Raw genomic sequence first — 15,469 nt, 5'->3', positions numbered from 1 at the left:
CGTTACACTTAGTAAATACTTAAAAGGATTATAGAATTTTAACATTTTGATAAAAACTCTTCCTCCAAAATCTATCTCTATAAGCATAAACATATATGAAGATAAATTTTCGAGTAGAAAATAAATTGTTAACTTGCCGCCAAAAACACATGTATCGTTATTTTCTTATTTTATAGCAATTAAATGAGTTGCGGCTGGTTTATAATAGGCTAAGTGGCTCTAAGCGCTAAAGCACCGACTCAGAATTTTAGAGGCCACTTTTGGCGAAAAAAAAATACCGCTAGATGGCGCTGATCCAAATAATTATTCCAACTTACAGTAGAGCCATGTAATCAACTACAAACCAGCCGCAACTAATCTCACAGATATAAAATAAAAAATTGACGATGTTTGTGCTATTTGCGGCAAGTTTACAATATAATTTTTTCTAAAAATCTACCTCCAAAGGTATAAATATTTATAAGAGTTTTTGGGCCGATTTTTGACATTTTGAGATTCTCGCGCGAGAAAATGAACACTGCTAGATGGCGCTGATTGTAAACCAAATAAAATTATTGTGTATCTGCATCTGCACAATAATTTGTATGTATATATACATATGCCAACGCCAAATAAGTTCTTAACCTCAAAATTTCAGTAGAGGGTCTGTAACGACCTGGTAACAACTTTCAATAACAGAACAGCGATATTGCAGTAAATATTGTGGACTTTTTTTGATAGACTTAATTTTTATTTTACAATTTTTAGGTTGAATTTTTTAACCACAAATTTTAATTAAATCAGTTTTTTGGATGACAAAATTTTTTGTAATTCAAACACCACAACACAGACTTCAAGAACTTGTAAGGCACAAGGAAGTTAGATCAAGTAAAATTAATACTTACCTTATGCTGTAACTTAATCTTTAGTTCCGAAATGAGCTCTGAGGACAGATTGGTCACAGAAGTTCCTAGTAGTTTAAAACAACTGGCGCGATTAGTAGTGCGAGGTTTTTATTCTATTGAAGATTCACTTATTATTGATATGCTTGTAAGGAATCCATGTAAGTATCATACACACCAAACTTTTGCCTGTTGACTTTAAGTAATGCAAATAAAACTTTTGTTAGGCATGAAAGAAGATGATATCTGTGATTTACTTAAATTTGATAGAAAAATGTTAAGGGCACGTATAACTACGTTGAAGAATGATAAATTTATTCAAGTCAAACTAAGAATGGAGACTGGATTAGATGGAAAAGCACAAAAAGTCAATTATTATTTTATTAATTACAAGGTATTGTTTGGATAAGGTGCCAGTAAATTTTTGTTATTCATAAATATTACAGGATTGGTTGTTTTTAGATATTTGTAAATGTTGTCAAATATAAATTAGATGTGATGAGAAAAAAGATGGAGACTGAAGAAAGAGATGCAACGAGTAGAGCCAGTTTCAAGTGCACTAGCTGTTTAAAAACATTTACAGATTTGGAGGCTGATCAGTTATTTGATATGGATACTGCAGAATTTCGGTGCACTTTTTGTAAAGAATTGGTTGAAGAAGATCTGTCGGCACTTCCAAAAAAAGATTCAAGATTACTGTTAGCCAAGTTCAATGAACAATTAGAACCACTGTACATTCTTCTTCGAGAAGTAGAAGGAATCAAATTGGCACCAGAAATCTTGGAGCCCGAACCTACAGATATCAATGCTCTCAAAGGGTATTACACTATAAATTTTTTACAATTTGATGCATTTGTTGATAAAATAAAAATAAATTTTTTTTTTTTCAGCATTGATAATAAGAAATCTAATCTTCGTGGACCTAATGATCAATGGTCGGGTGAAGCAACGAGAAATACTGGATTTTTGGTTGAGGATACGCGAGTTGATGTATTAATAGGAGATGAAATTCAAGATGACAGTGCAAATAAAAAGAAAGAAAGACCAATTTGGTTGACGGATAGTACAGTCACCACTTCTGATGAACAAAATGATCTAGGAAACAATCAAGATAGCATTTTAGAAAGTGCTGCAACTGCCGCTTCAAATACTAACACAGTCAATAGCAAACAGGGTGAAGATATTATGTCGGTACTTTTAGCACATGAAAAGAAAGGTGGCATTAGTGCCACTGCTGTAAGAACTGTTTTACAGCATGAATCAAGTGACAGTAGTGACAATGAGGATGTAGGAGATATGCAAACGGTTGATACTGGTGAGTTTTCAATTCATCGTGATTTTATCAATTGTTACATTAATATTTATAATTTTTTTAAAAGTATTTGGAAACGATTTGTTCTTTCACAAATTAATTCTCCATAATAACTGTATTTTTTTTCATCGAATATAGGTGAGGTTGATGTTATGGAGTCGGAAGATGATGACGAAATACCAACGGTCAATGTAAACGGTAAGAAAATCGCTATAACCGATATTAATGACCAGCTTATCGCAGAAATGACTGATGCAGAAAAAGAAGTATATATACAAGTTTATCAAGACTTTTACTCTTCGATGTATGACTGAAATAACTGTTGTATTTTTAATATAAATGTATCTATGCATGTACATACCTAGATGGATGGATTAAAAAATGTAAAATATTTTTATAAATAAAATATCCTTATTTTTTAAACATTGTAAGTTGTAAATATTATTTTATTCAAATATTCTTACAACAATCATTATAATAAAACAACATTTTAATGGTAACACTTATCAATCTTTGAAAACATTTCACAATTAAATTAATACTAAACGGTTATATTTTTGTTGTTTACTTTCTAATGCGTACAGCAAAAACTCAACAACCCTAGGCTTAGGAATCCATAGAAATTATCAACATGTATTATAAACGTCTATCATTTATATGTATATATATATATGTATATAATTCTTTGTCATTATGTTAAGACATGATCAAAGACAATTATTAAGATTAATGTCACTTCTGGTAATACGGGAAATCGTGTTATTTTCATTAAGTTTAATTAACGATTAAGCTTACTTGAAATCAACATTTTTTTTGCTCGCCCCCCCAATGAAATTTCCCTTCAACCACCACAATTGAAAGGAAATTCCCAAGGCGATGTTAACAAACATTTTTTGAATATTTTTTTTCTCTTTTTTTTATCATTTTTAGATATTTTTTTGTTTGTTTAAACTCTGGCACATCGGCTGGTTTTGAAGACGCGTTATTCCTCAAAAAAAAAAAAAAAAAAAAAGAAAAAAAAAGTTTACACTGCATTTAACGCACACGATTTTCTATAAGATTCTCGTTGTTTACGTTTTTTTTTTTTTTCCAATAAATTTTTCTGCTAAATCTCTCTTCGAAACCCCATGGACACGACCTATGGGCTTGCGTTTATTCCTGATCGTTCATTCTCAGACGGGCAAAGTCCTCGAATACGATATTGTCGTCGTCGTCGTTGGCGTAATTATCGTACCGACCCCTTTCGATGCTCCTGGTCTTCTTCATTCCTTTCGAGGACTCCTTTGTTGGTTCCGGCCCACTTCCAGCTCCTGAACATCGATAACAAAAGCGTCAAGTTCATAATACGTGGTGGGCATATATGTCTCTAAATTGGGCCCCGAAAAATTGGAAACAAAGATTTTTGCATGCACTGTACCCCGATGTTAAAAACAAAAAGCTGCTGTCAACTCATCGTCTAAGGTAAGAATCCACCAATATATTAAGTTCAATAAATTTAATTCTACTTTTTTTTTTTTTTTTTTTTTACCGATCTACTTACTTCCCAAACGAAAATTTTACGTCAAATTTCAACTTGATTCAATCGTATTTTTAATAGTAAATTAAAAAAAAGAATTTTTTTTTTTTTTGCAATACATATTTACGAAAACATTAATCGCGGGTTTTTAGCAGCTCTTGCCTCTGATGAGACACAGTTTAGTTCAGCTGATCAAGTTTGTCTCGCGGCTAACTTTTAATTGTTCACGCTGAAAAAAAATTGTGCCGTGAATGGCTGACGTTGGACGAAAAATCTGAATCTTCGACTGTTTCGGTGAAATCGGGGTAATTAAACGGGGCTCGTGACGAAGAAAGCCATATTTTTGTCGAAATAAATAAACAAATTTTTGCAAAAAGCACGATTGTTTTCCGTTGTTTCGATAATTCCCTCTTGTGCGTATTTTGAATGTATTTTTCACAGTTTTCGGCATCCACAACGTAAGTATTACGCGTGTAAAATATGTAATGAAACATAATAGATGAATGTATGTTGAAAATAAACTGACCCACAGCCGGGTGCATGAGTTTGAAGGGCACGTCGGTGACGAGTTCACCGCCAAGGGTGCCGCAGTTGAGTTTCACGCGCACGGAGTACGAGATGACGATACCCATGTTTTCGTTTGGGGCTTTACCCTCGGCAACCATCGTCGAGGAGGCAAGATTGACGTCGTCATCCTGGAAAAACAACAATACAATGATCGCGTCTATATATTGTGTATATATTATACAGTATACGCGGATGTAGGTATAATAATAATATGTATAATATATGTACCTTGAGATGCCCGTCGAGCGCAATGCCTCGACGGTCCTTGTTGCTGCTGGCCAAGGGCACGAGGTAAAATTGTTTGGTAAACGAGGCCCCCGGTGTTATGGGGCAACCCTCTCGCGTCTCCAAGCTGGCCACGTTGCGCGAGAATTGGGCGTTCACCATGGTCACTTCGCAATGCTGGACAACGAAGATCTGCGCAAATAAGGGCCAAACAAGCATATATACGCTCATTATTTATGTTATACTTGTGCTATAAAGTCAAGTAAGAGAGAGATACACGCATGTGTGAAACGGCACCTTGATGTTCTTGACGGCTTTGCGGGAATTGTTGGTCACTATGACGTTGGCCGACACTTTTTCGCCGTGGTAGTAAATTTCCCTGTCCAATGTCACCTCCAAGTTAAGCTTGCCCTGAGAGAACGTGAATCCCTTGGATACTAATGAGCTCGGAAGCCTGCGGCCGCGCGACGGTGGGGCGTATTGTAATTTTTTAATTGCCAAGGCGAGGGAGGATCGCTTGTGACCCTGAATCGACAAACATATCATTACTCAGCTTATACTTTCTTGCGCTACGTTTTCATCCAAATTTTCATTAAATTACAAATTTTCCGTTCATTCGGCCCTTTGTTGCATTTCTTCGTTCTTACATACTTATTATACGAGCTACCATGTACATTTTTTGACGTAACGAGCCAGATACATTTTTTTACGTACAGGTAACACACGACCCCGGGAATTACATAAATCAATGTATAGGTATACGTAAAAGAAGAGATTTGAAGGAAAATGCACTCTTATACCCGCTAGTGCCATAATTATTTGTTTATTTATTGTTTAAACGTTGAAGAGTCAAAAACGCGCGTTACGAAAGCAGCTTAGGAATCGGTATACAATGCAATGTATAAAAATATAGGTAAGTACGCATGCAGTTTGAGTCTCCGCCTGATAAGTAAATGGGTCGTTATATAATACACACACAAGAAGAGATGCCTAGACGAGCGAAAATCCAGTTATATTCTTAAATACGAGAATGCACGCGATAATCTTTACGACACGCCTTATTGAATTATTATTTGATTTTTTTTGTGTTTCGCGACAACTGAGCATTTTTTTCTCTTTACCCTTTATAATCCATGTACTTGAACTTGTCAAATAATGGGAAAAAAAAAAAAAAAAAAAAAAAAAGGTACGAAGCGAGTTGAAAAGCTCAATGTATTGAAATCACCTTGTCGTCCTCGCTCTCGGCCACGTAGATCTTGACGGTGTACTCGACACCGAGGGGCTTGCCCTGGTCGTCATCGCCGGGCTGTAGGGTAACCGAGCTCGGTGAATTGGCTGGAAAGGTAAACAGGAAAGGATAGGCGTTGGAGCCGAGTTTTCTCAACAGCCGCTCCTGAATGGGCGTGTAATCTTGCTTTTCCCTCTTCGACGGGACTATTTGCTCTCGACTGAGGACCAACTCCTTGCTGAACTTCACCCCCATCACCTCGTCCTCCTCCCGGCCATAGCGGTACGTTGTGATCACCTACGCATTTTTGCCATTTACCCCCCCGAATCAGAGCGTCGTTTTTCATTGCATTCCGCGTATCGTGACAATTTATATACATTTTTAGAGGTAAGCGCCATTACGTATAATATATACAGGATCGGGAAGAAAAAAAAAAAAAAAAAAACCCTTTTGTTGATTTAAAAGCTCAAAAAATCGGTTGTAACGGCTATATTGTAGAAGCACCGATGAAAAATGTACGTAGGTATAGCCTACCTGGCCGTAAATCTTTCTGCCCTGGAGGTAGTCGGGCTCGACGACGACGATGCCATCGATGGGATCCACTGACTCGAGGTGGTCGATAAAGTCTCGCTTGCCGAGGTAAACCGTGACTTTGCCTAAGAGCCAACGTCATACGTATACGTGATGATATATATACGTTCGAAACACCATTGAGATAAACAAAGGGGTAAGTATACGCGAGTTATACCGATCTAGATACTTCATGTATTTGTAAGGAATCAATTGCTGTAATTATTTTTCAATACTTTTCTCGGCGAACAATTTCCAAGTAGGTGTACGTAATCAGAGCTTCAATTGTATATACACTTATTACGCAACGTAATTATACTTGTACTCAATTTTTATAATTAATGTTCCAACTTGAAGTGATTTAATCAAGTGCATCAGTGCCCGTGAAAATAAAAAACTACTTTGCACAGTGAGGGTATTGCAAAAAGAGAGAGAGAGAAAAAAAAATTACATAATAACCAGCCCGAAGAACTGCAATTCCGTTGGTTTATTAAAGCAAAAAGAAGAAACGGACTCACCATTGGGGGTGACCTTTTTGAAAACCTTGACGGCCACGACGTAGGCCAACAGCAAAACCCCAATCATCTGGCGTTGAGGTTGCAAGCACCAATTAAGAACGAACACTCACGCACAGACAATACAAAACTTGAACGACAATGAAAACAACGAATTTCGAAGAAAAAAAAAAAAAAAAAAAAAAAAAAAAAAAAACTGTGAGAATGAGAGAGAGGGGCCCACTACGTGCGGGATCGTCCGCTGATGGCTCGAGCCCGGGGTAATATATGATACACTAATATTATGTTGATTTTTAGGATTCCCGCCCAGAAGTGACGGGTTCGCGGGTCCGGTGCACCACCTCTTATAGACTTCGCTCCAGGGGCTTCCCGATGCACCTCGAAGCCCCACTATACATCGTCATCATACTGCTTTCCTTTAACCGGATCATTCAATTATTGTACTTTTCAAAGGTAAAATCGGATTAAACGGCACACAGCGCGCGCATCTTTTTTCCAACAACTAATTATATGTTGTACGTGCATACACACCAGACGTACAAAATTTTCATGCACGCCGACAAACCCCCTTTTTGCACACCCCCTAAAATACATGTGTATATTGTGTATGTGTTGTACGCACGTGCATAAACCGCACGCGTATGTGTAATATTCATAAAAGTAACTTGCCGATATAGAACTAAAACCTTTTTTTTTTTTTTTTTTTTTTTTTTTTTTTATGAAAGTAATTTTAGTAGCGAACATGTTGAGTATCAACTTTTGCTTCGCTCGACACTACATTTATGCTCACCTCTTGAAAAATAATGCCTACAGCTTCAAAAGTCGAACAGTTGAGTCTGCACTTCGAATTTCGAATTTTTTAAATATGTACAATTCGTTGGCTCAATAAAATAAGAAACGCCCCATTCAAAACTATATAGTAAAGAAACGTCCAAGTCGGAGAAATTTTTTATCCTAAAATTTTGTAGTGACACAGTTTGACCAATTAAGTACTTGAAATAACTTTATTAAAAATGCACACATTAGTATTATGTTAGAATTGCGTGCGTTTATTTTTATTTTTTGACTGATTAATTGCCGATAGTATTAATTTACCGCGCAAATCATAAGTACTAAATACTATAAACGCTATACCTACGTTTGAGTCGAGTAGCGCCCGAAAGTATAGCAGAGCACTATATAGTACTGCCACTAAAAAATTGTTGCTTTTAGCTGCTTCTTTGTGGCAAATTTGAGTTGGCTGAAAAATTTCCCGGTTCTAATTCCAAACAAACGGGATTAATGATTGATGGGGGACATGGGAAATTTTTAATGGATTACTCCCATATTACAAAATTGTACGGGATTTGTCATGATAAGTTGGTGCAAGAAAAAGTCACATCAACAAGTATTGTGTGCAGTCTTAAGATTTTTTTTATTTCAATCATAAAAATAATAATCATGTTAATAATGATGATAAGTTTACGTGGTACATGGGTAGTAATTATATATCGTTCAATTTCAAATTCATTTCATCTATCTAGAACGTCGCTAAACTGAACTGCCGGAATTGCCGCTTGTTTTTGTTTTGACAATTCTTCGATCGCCCATCGCAAGCGATATCGCAATAATGTACATTAAACTTAAAGCTATGAAATAACTTGCACTTTGACAAATTTTTGCCTCTTCGTCCACTATCTTCTTTTCTCATTCTCCTTTTAACACGCTACAAACTATTGACTTTACATTTATATTACGTGTATCAAAAGCATTATACGGTTTCATATAGTTTTTTCTTCTTCTTCTTTCTTTGTTTTTTTTATTACGAATTACAAGTGTAAAAATTCATTAAAAAATGTCTCGTTTAGCGAGTTTCGCTGAAATTAACCAAAAAGTTTAATTTTTATTTAAATTACAAAACAGTCAATGTACAAAGGAAAATTTCATCTTGAAAAAGGAAAATAAAAAATCATGTTTCACTCAAGATTTCATAATTCAATAAATTGGCAAGTAATTAAAAAAAATAAGGCTAACGATTCGTAACAAAATTTAGAATCATCAGTTGTTCGAGACTGCTATACAAATTTTTCATTTAAGGGTTACAAAATTTTAATTCTACAAAAAAATTAATTTATACTCTGAGACGGCTTAGGATCACGGGAATACAAGCTTATTTTTTATGATGCTAATCAACATTGTCTACTGTTTCATTATGTTAAATTTAATTTTATACAATATTTATATGCGTGTGGTATACTTCATAATATTATGTCAACAGAAATCGTGTATGCACAAGAGCTGAGTAATTACAAACTTTTAAAACAAAATTCGACAAGTAATAACAGTAATAGCAAAAATAACATTAGCAATGTAAATATTAATAAAAATTAACCTTACAAAACGAAAGGGACATATTATAGTGGATAGGCGTAAATACAACTATTGGTAGGCACAATTAAGGTAGAGACACTATGGCAAGCCGTTGCTATTAGGGAACAAGAAATACATGAAAGACATAAAAAATTTTTCCAAAAATTTATTAATGCAACCGTACAATTCCAAGTTTTCAAATTACTGTGATTTATATCTATATTACAAATGAAAGTGTTATGGTTATTAAAATTAACTCAAGATATTCCAGATATTAATTTTACGTAACACAAGTAGCAGTGAAACCAATGAAAAAAAAAAAAAAAAAATTGTAATTTGAGTGTCAAATTATGAGAGAAACAAATTTTGGGCCACTTCTTGGGAGTTATTCAAAAATAGGTAGTGCCGTTGCTTAAGTGATAATGATGGACAAAAGTGAAAATTATTATTTGTGATATTTAATTTACAAATAATCCCAATCACTAATCCAAGCCTGAAAAATAAGTTTTATGTACCAGGCAATGAATTTTGACTTAAAAAATGGCACGTCAATCGTAAGGAGAATCTAGCATGTTTATATCTCCATTTTAAAAATACATCGCGCTATTACGGAAAAATTTAATTTCTTACAAAACCTTTCGCTTACAATGTATCTCAATATGAGTTTCGAATTTTTAATTTTATGAATAACTTCAAAAGTTATGCAAAATTAAAAAGTCTTGTTTCTCAATAATGCACCTACTTTACAATTATAGTTAATGAATATCAAAGCGACGACTTGAATTATATAAGCATAGAATTCTACCTTATTGCGCGTAAAGCACTGGGTGTCGCAAGAAGTTTTAAATAAAAGTACCTAGCTTTAATTCACAATGGTATTTGGTGCTTAAAAATATGCTAATTATTCTCTAACTCAATTGCGATTTTAAGTTATTTTTCTTGCGATATTCGATTAGGCATTACAAACTAGTAATATTCCACGTGTCAGAGACACGTTTTATCTCGGCTCAGTTTGCGGGAAATAATTTTTTAAATTACGTACAAGTTAATAACAGTATTAAGCCTAAACAGAAAATCACCGGCTGCTCATTTTACCTTCCCAAAAACATAATCAAGGTAAAGTTTCCATTTCAACGCGGAATACAAAAAGAACGCCCATTTCAGGAAAATTGTTCGAATTCTTTTCCAAATATTTTTGAGGTGTTTGAAAATAATTTCAATTACACGTTGTCAGAAAACTTACTACGCTATCATTGCATTATCAATTAAATCAGTATCTACAATAGATTTTGCATTGGCAATGAATCATACACACAGTTCTCCGATACCAGCGCACTTCTAATACTAGGTAGTACAAACATTGTTAGTTGAATCACTAGCAAATATTGTAAATTTTTTTTTTAATTTTTAATGCAATCACTGATCATTGAGAACTTACTAAACTTACATTGCTAAATCTTTTTTTGCCATTTCTACTATGGTAATTGGTTTTATGTTTTAACATTATTACGACTCTCTTTTACTCATCTGTATAGTACGCTGTAGTATTATTTATCTTTGCTCAAGAATTTAAGCAAATTTAACCCATTTATGCAGTAAAAATCTGTAATTATTAACATAACTTATTATTGAGTTTACCGATTTGAATTTTTACATTAATAAACCAGCTTTACCAACCTAACGTTCTTTAGGGAAATTTTGCCTCACTCTATGTAATCCGTTTTTAGGACAAGTCTGAAATATACAAATGAAAACAGTTTTGATACTATAGACGAAACGTTAATTAAAAACCTTTAAATAAAATAATACTTACAACTTGGAGCAGCTGTTGATTCGAATCTCTTTTGAATTTGATCATAAGTAAATTTAACAAAAGTATCATATTGCTCTGAAAGTTTCAAACTTAAGACTTGATCATATTCTTCTCTAATTTTTACTTCTTGTTCTTTGAGCATTCTTTCGCAGATCAAACCAACCTAAGTAAATTTAATTGTTAGATCACTTTTTTTTCTACTTAAAATGTAATTCACTAGAATATAATATTACCTGTCGAAATGTAAAAAGTGGCTTTTCTTTAGTACTGGAATTTGAGTTGTAGTTGCTTGATGAGCAGGATGGACTTGAGGGGCTATTTGGAGTCTCCATATCTGAAGAATCGCTTTGGGAAGTGAAGGTTAATTGTTTGCGTTTGTTTAATCTACGAATTTCTTCTCTGAGATTAGCAGCCATTTTTTCTGAAAATTATATCAGTTTTTCATAAAATGTCAAGTATTTACTTAAAAGGTAAAAAGATTATTTTGTATAATTGATACAACATGTTTACTAGGGCACACTTTACCACACACCTGACCAAGAAAAAACATTTCTTTGCTAAATGTACCAATCACAGACATTCATTTTTTAACTTAGTATTGATTAAAAAGAAAGGCTTATGACTATAGAAACACATAAAGTTATCTGTACAAATGCCTCCAATCGAGCCATATTGGCTTTTTAGTTTGAATATATGTATTTTTAATAAAACTAATGAGCACTATCAAAGTTCTGAATGACTTAAAATCAGCCCTTTTCTTTCAGGTGATTACAATGACTTGATATTTGCAAATTTTTTCTTAAATTTTTTTTAATATTTCCAGAACGATGTACCAAATCTTGTAAACTTGGAATGAGTTGGAGCTAACTTCTTTTTATTCTAATGAAAAACTTTATACATCACATAGCCAAGTGAAGAAAATCGTGCACACAAGAGCTTCCAACCAACCCCAAGTTTTTATCCTACCCTCTTTTAAGGTTCACCTAAATAAAAAATATAACCAGATAAACAATTTTTGTAGGAGACGGAAGTTTGTACGATAACTTTGTGTTATTTATCTCACTGTGTCATGAACGTCAAAATTTTTTTTATCGTTTAGTTTAATACCTATCGATCTGACGAGATTTTTCAAAATTTTTTTAGTATTCGAAAAAATAGTGAAACGTTACGACGTGATAACTACGACAGCTAGCTCTAAAAAAATACTGATTGTTGTGCAATAATACTTTGTTTATTAGTGTTTAAAAACATTACTTTACACAATTTTTTTAAATCATTGTTTGTACAATTTTAACACTTTGATTGCAACAAGTGTTTTTTTAAACAAGAAAAAAATTACGTAATGTATTTTACTTAATTAATAATATCGTAACATTGTCATGAATTTGACTCTTTGGTATATTGGTGGGAAACGCACGGACCCTCATAAAAAAGAAAAAAAAAATATTTATACATATATATACGTTTGCTCCAAAATAAGATATACATAAAGAAGCTGGAGTGAGCAAGCAGTATTAGTAAAATTAATACATGCACGAATAGATATCGCACGTAGTGTTTATTTTTTGCTATGCTTTTGTTTTTGAAAGCAGAGTAATCAACTTATCCAACCATAGAAGTTACAAAGCGTGATGTAGATAATAATTAAAAAAAAAAAATAATAATAGTAATAATTATGTACAGTTTTTTCTTCTGCCTTTCTCATGAGCAATAATATATGAGCATATACTAAATATTCCTCGGGAGCGTAACTGCGCGTTACATACAAATGGGAAAGCTTTGTCAAAAGCATGCCTTATTTCCTTCTTAGGATTCCTCGACCCTTATATACAAAAGTATGGGTATCTGATGTTCTGTTCCCTCCCCTTACAATACTTATATCTGGCTTGCTAGCTGAGCTATAGCTCTCACGTTCCAATATACGTTAAACCCTGCCCTCTTCCATCCCATTTTTCGTCTGAACGCACACGCCGTGATAAAAGATGCTGCAGCGGCTTTTAAATCCTTTACGACCACCCCGCCAACCCCGACCCCCGAATGTATGGCCCGTACAAGCTAAAGCCCGTCTCTGCTCTGCCCCTGCACCTATGAACCCAAGTGTGTATTCAAATGCGATACAAAAAAAAGATTTTTTTGTACCCTCTTACATGTATGTTATAGAAGGTACAATAAAAAGGTTAGGTGGTATGGGCTCCTGGTAATGTGGTAAGTGTACGTGCTATTTTTGCCACCAAACTATGTAAGTACACCCAGACAATCGAAATCGAACGGATGATGATAAGTGTATATCTGGTCACAATGATGGTGATGACGATAAAGATCAAATAAGCTTGTATGCGTGTATACGTACGCAAGCACTTTGAGAAGCATAACAATGATGCATCAGAGAATTAAAGTACTTAGATATATAGCGTAGGTACTTGGAGAGAAAAGAGATGTAAACAACAGCCAGACTTTTCCCAAGAAATCATAAGTGTACATAAAGCAGCTGAGCGTACACACGGGGACAATTATAATACAGAATTGAGAAAGATGGCCGTTTGCACATAAGAAAAGTACTTACAGGTACTTAAGACACTTAATAACTGAGAGATTGGTCTCGATGGGTAGGTAGAAATGACGACGACGACGACGACGTCGTCGAGGATACGAATAAAAAATGCAAGTGGTATAAAAATTGGTTTGAGGAAAGCGCACACGCGGTATATATGATGTGCGAGAGAGCGTTCTAGCCTTACCAGGTGTGAGCTTGTTGGTGACCTCGCCGAAAGGCGAGTTGTTTCCTGGACTCTGGCCGCAGCTGTTGCCGGAATGGGCCGAGGGCGAGACGCTGCTCATGGGTATGCATCGCCGGCGTTTATTTGGCCTTCCATGGCTGTGCACAGGGTCGAATTCCAGTGACCGTTTTAGGGTGGCGCAGGCCATCGTTGCTGTTGCTTCCTAGTCTTGCTACTGCTCCTGTTGATGCTGTTCGTCGGACACCGTCCACACACACACACACACGCGCGCGCACGCGAATATGTTGAGGTAAAGGTAGAATATATAAATACACTAATCGTCTCCTCCTCGAGAGAGAGAGAGCGGGGTGGTTGGAAAAGCACGCCTCTGAGCGTTTATGCGAGGCAGCTGGAGTGACTCACGTACGGCTCGGCTACGGGGTTTGCGACACGAGGATTCTACGCTAGCTCGTGACCGCGTAGTAGATGTTGGCCTGGTTGTTTCGACACCAAAACAAACACTCTTCTCTTGCTCGCTCACAATATGGCGGCCTCGAGGAGCTCGCTGCTCTACTGCCTCTACAAGCTACTACTGCTCACAAATTCTCGGTTTTCTTTCCTCTCTGTTGCTCGTCTGTGTATGGATGTTACTAGTTTAGACGCTGGAGTCTGTGTCTGGAGCAAGGCAACTGCAGGGTGCAGATGAGATGGGTGGTCGACTTGTGATCTTGAATACACTCACTGCTTCTGCTCCGGAATTTAATGTTTGCACAACAGACAGAGACAGACTCTGAGAAACGCAGGAGCGCACACGATCACACACACGGCACACGCAGCTGATCTGATGGCTGATGATGCCCCTCTCTGTGCTTTTGCATTGTAAATATGTGTGAACACCATACGTGAGCATGTATATAGATATACGCCTATAGGGTACCTCCGTACCTCTCCCTTTAGAAAACACACACATGACATATAATGGAACGGGCGTTGAACGTTGAATCGTTGTTGAATGAGCAGAATGAGAGAGTTTGATTACTCATAATTATCTGATCTTTCGTTTCATTCAACTTAGACTCTTTTTATGAATTTAGTAATGCAGAAACCATGTATAATTCAACAAGTTTCTTTTTTGGCCTTCATTAAATTTCGTATTTTGGTTGTATCCATTTCTTTTAATATATAACAGTTCAAGCAAGAAACGTAAAAAAGGATATCTCAACGGGACATGGAACAAAAGAACCATGTTTTGTTGGATCTTTTTTTTTTATCTTTTGTTTCTTGGGTTTTTGTGTGCACATCTTTAAACTCGATGTTAATTTAAAAAAAAAAATATCATTGAAAAAAAAATCATTGTTGACAAAAAATATCTAGATGAAATACATATTTTACCAGTTTTCTCAACATCAAAAAATCATTGGTACTATTTTTATGGTTTATTTTTTAAACTTGGCAAATACGAAGTACATGCACGTTCAAATTTTTAGAGGTTTTTACCATTACAAACATGTCTCTGCCCATATGTTTATAGAAATTATCGGATTTTGAAGTATTATTGAACACTCGATAACTTCCTACTTACAGAATATTGGCATGGTTTTGCAGACCTTTTTTTCAATCAAACACAACAAATTCAACTCTTATATAGTCTTTATTATGTTTTTTAATAAACTTTACCACATGTTACTAAAATACACACACACTAAGTCGATAAATCTATGCAATATGTAAAATAATTGTATTTCTTTTATTTAAGGTAAATACTGCTTCTGTTGG

General features: G+C 35.1%; 3 protein-coding genes across 7 annotated transcripts; 1 reads left to right on the top strand and 2 right to left on the bottom strand.

Annotated features, from left to right (window-relative positions):
- The first annotated feature begins 642 nt into the window (after window positions 1–642).
- Window positions 643–2,560, top strand: TfIIEalpha (transcription factor IIEalpha). 4 transcript variants are annotated; one of them, XM_089591275.1, is made up of 6 exons: window positions 643–658; window positions 748–1,042; window positions 1,109–1,275; window positions 1,344–1,699; window positions 1,772–2,196; window positions 2,332–2,560. In XM_089591275.1, exons 2-6 carry the CDS (start codon window positions 916–918, stop codon window positions 2,505–2,507), a joined length of 1,251 nt encoding a protein of 416 aa, XP_089447401.1. In that variant the 5' UTR covers window positions 643–658; window positions 748–915; the 3' UTR covers window positions 2,508–2,560. The 4 variants fall into 4 exon arrangements, with proteins under 4 accessions (XP_089447401.1, XP_089447403.1, XP_014219194.2 ...); XM_089591277.1 differs by having other exon boundaries at window positions 654–842; window positions 909–1,042; XM_089591276.1 differs by lacking the exon at window positions 643–658 and adding an exon at window positions 660–693 and having other exon boundaries at window positions 784–1,042.
- Window positions 2,561–2,618: 58 nt separating this feature from the next.
- On the bottom strand, window positions 2,619–7,154 carry Arr2 (arrestin 2). Of its 2 annotated transcripts, none has more exons than XM_023389774.2 (7): window positions 6,818–7,154; window positions 6,264–6,385; window positions 5,727–6,026; window positions 4,799–5,026; window positions 4,505–4,693; window positions 4,232–4,404; window positions 2,619–3,493 (listed from the first exon to the last, which is right to left on the bottom strand). In XM_023389774.2, the coding sequence occupies exons 1-7, from the start codon at window positions 6,882–6,884 to the stop codon at window positions 3,346–3,348; spliced, it is 1,227 nt and encodes a 408-aa protein (XP_023245542.1). In that variant the 5' UTR covers window positions 6,885–7,154; the 3' UTR covers window positions 2,619–3,345. The 2 variants fall into 2 exon arrangements, with proteins under 2 accessions (XP_023245542.1, XP_014219116.1); XM_014363630.2 differs by having other exon boundaries at window positions 2,619–3,503; window positions 4,236–4,404; window positions 6,818–7,151.
- A 1,050-nt stretch (window positions 7,155–8,204) lies between these two features.
- akirin lies at window positions 8,205–14,538 on the bottom strand. The gene is made up of 5 exons (XM_014363625.2): window positions 13,715–14,538; window positions 11,210–11,397; window positions 10,977–11,139; window positions 10,841–10,897; window positions 8,205–10,766 (listed from the first exon to the last, which is right to left on the bottom strand). The coding sequence occupies exons 1-4, from the start codon at window positions 13,899–13,901 to the stop codon at window positions 10,887–10,889; spliced, it is 549 nt and encodes a 182-aa protein (XP_014219111.2). The 5' UTR covers window positions 13,902–14,538; the 3' UTR covers window positions 8,205–10,766; window positions 10,841–10,886.
- Between the last annotated feature and the right edge of the window lie 931 nt (window positions 14,539–15,469).

The sequence above is a fragment of the Copidosoma floridanum genome, unplaced genomic scaffold (genome assembly GCF_036245765.1).
Source record: "Copidosoma floridanum isolate Cflo_tuat_1 unplaced genomic scaffold, Cflo_Japanese_pri ptg000013l, whole genome shotgun sequence".
Classification (NCBI taxonomy): Eukaryota; Metazoa; Arthropoda; class Insecta; order Hymenoptera; family Encyrtidae; genus Copidosoma; species Copidosoma floridanum.
This window is presented reverse-complemented; position numbering and strand designations above follow the sequence as displayed.

Bases quoted from the DNA above. Each gene is read 5' to 3' on its own strand.
- TfIIEalpha (XM_089591275.1), top strand. From the start codon at position 916: ATGAGCTCTGAGGACAGATTGGTCACAGAAGTTCCTAGTAGTTTAAAA. The intron at 1,043-1,108 runs GTAAGTATCATA...AACTTTTGTTAG, and splicing joins TATGCTTGTAAGGAATCCAT to GCATGAAAGAAGATGATATC. The intron at 1,700-1,771 runs GTATTACACTAT...TTTTTTTTTCAG, and splicing joins GATATCAATGCTCTCAAAGG to CATTGATAATAAGAAATCTA.
- akirin (XM_014363625.2), bottom strand. From the start codon at position 13,901: ATGGCCTGCGCCACCCTAAAACGGTCACTGGAATTCGACCCTGTGCAC. The intron at 11,398-13,714 runs GTAAGGCTAGAA...TATAATTTTCAG, and splicing joins CACCAACAAGCTCACACCTG to AAAAAATGGCTGCTAATCTC. The intron at 11,140-11,209 runs GTAATATTATAT...AAATTTACTTAG, and splicing joins CACTTTTTACATTTCGACAG to GTTGGTTTGATCTGCGAAAG.
- Arr2 (XM_014363630.2), bottom strand. From the start codon at position 6,884: ATGATTGGGGTTTTGCTGTTGGCCTACGTCGTGGCCGTCAAGGTTTTC. The intron at 6,386-6,817 runs GTGAGTCCGTTT...GTTGGCTCTTAG, and splicing joins CAAAAAGGTCACCCCCAATG to GCAAAGTCACGGTTTACCTC. The intron at 3,504-4,235 runs GTCAGTTTATTT...ATCGATGTTCAG, and splicing joins ACTCATGCACCCGGCTGTGG to GAGCTGGAAGTGGGCCGGAA.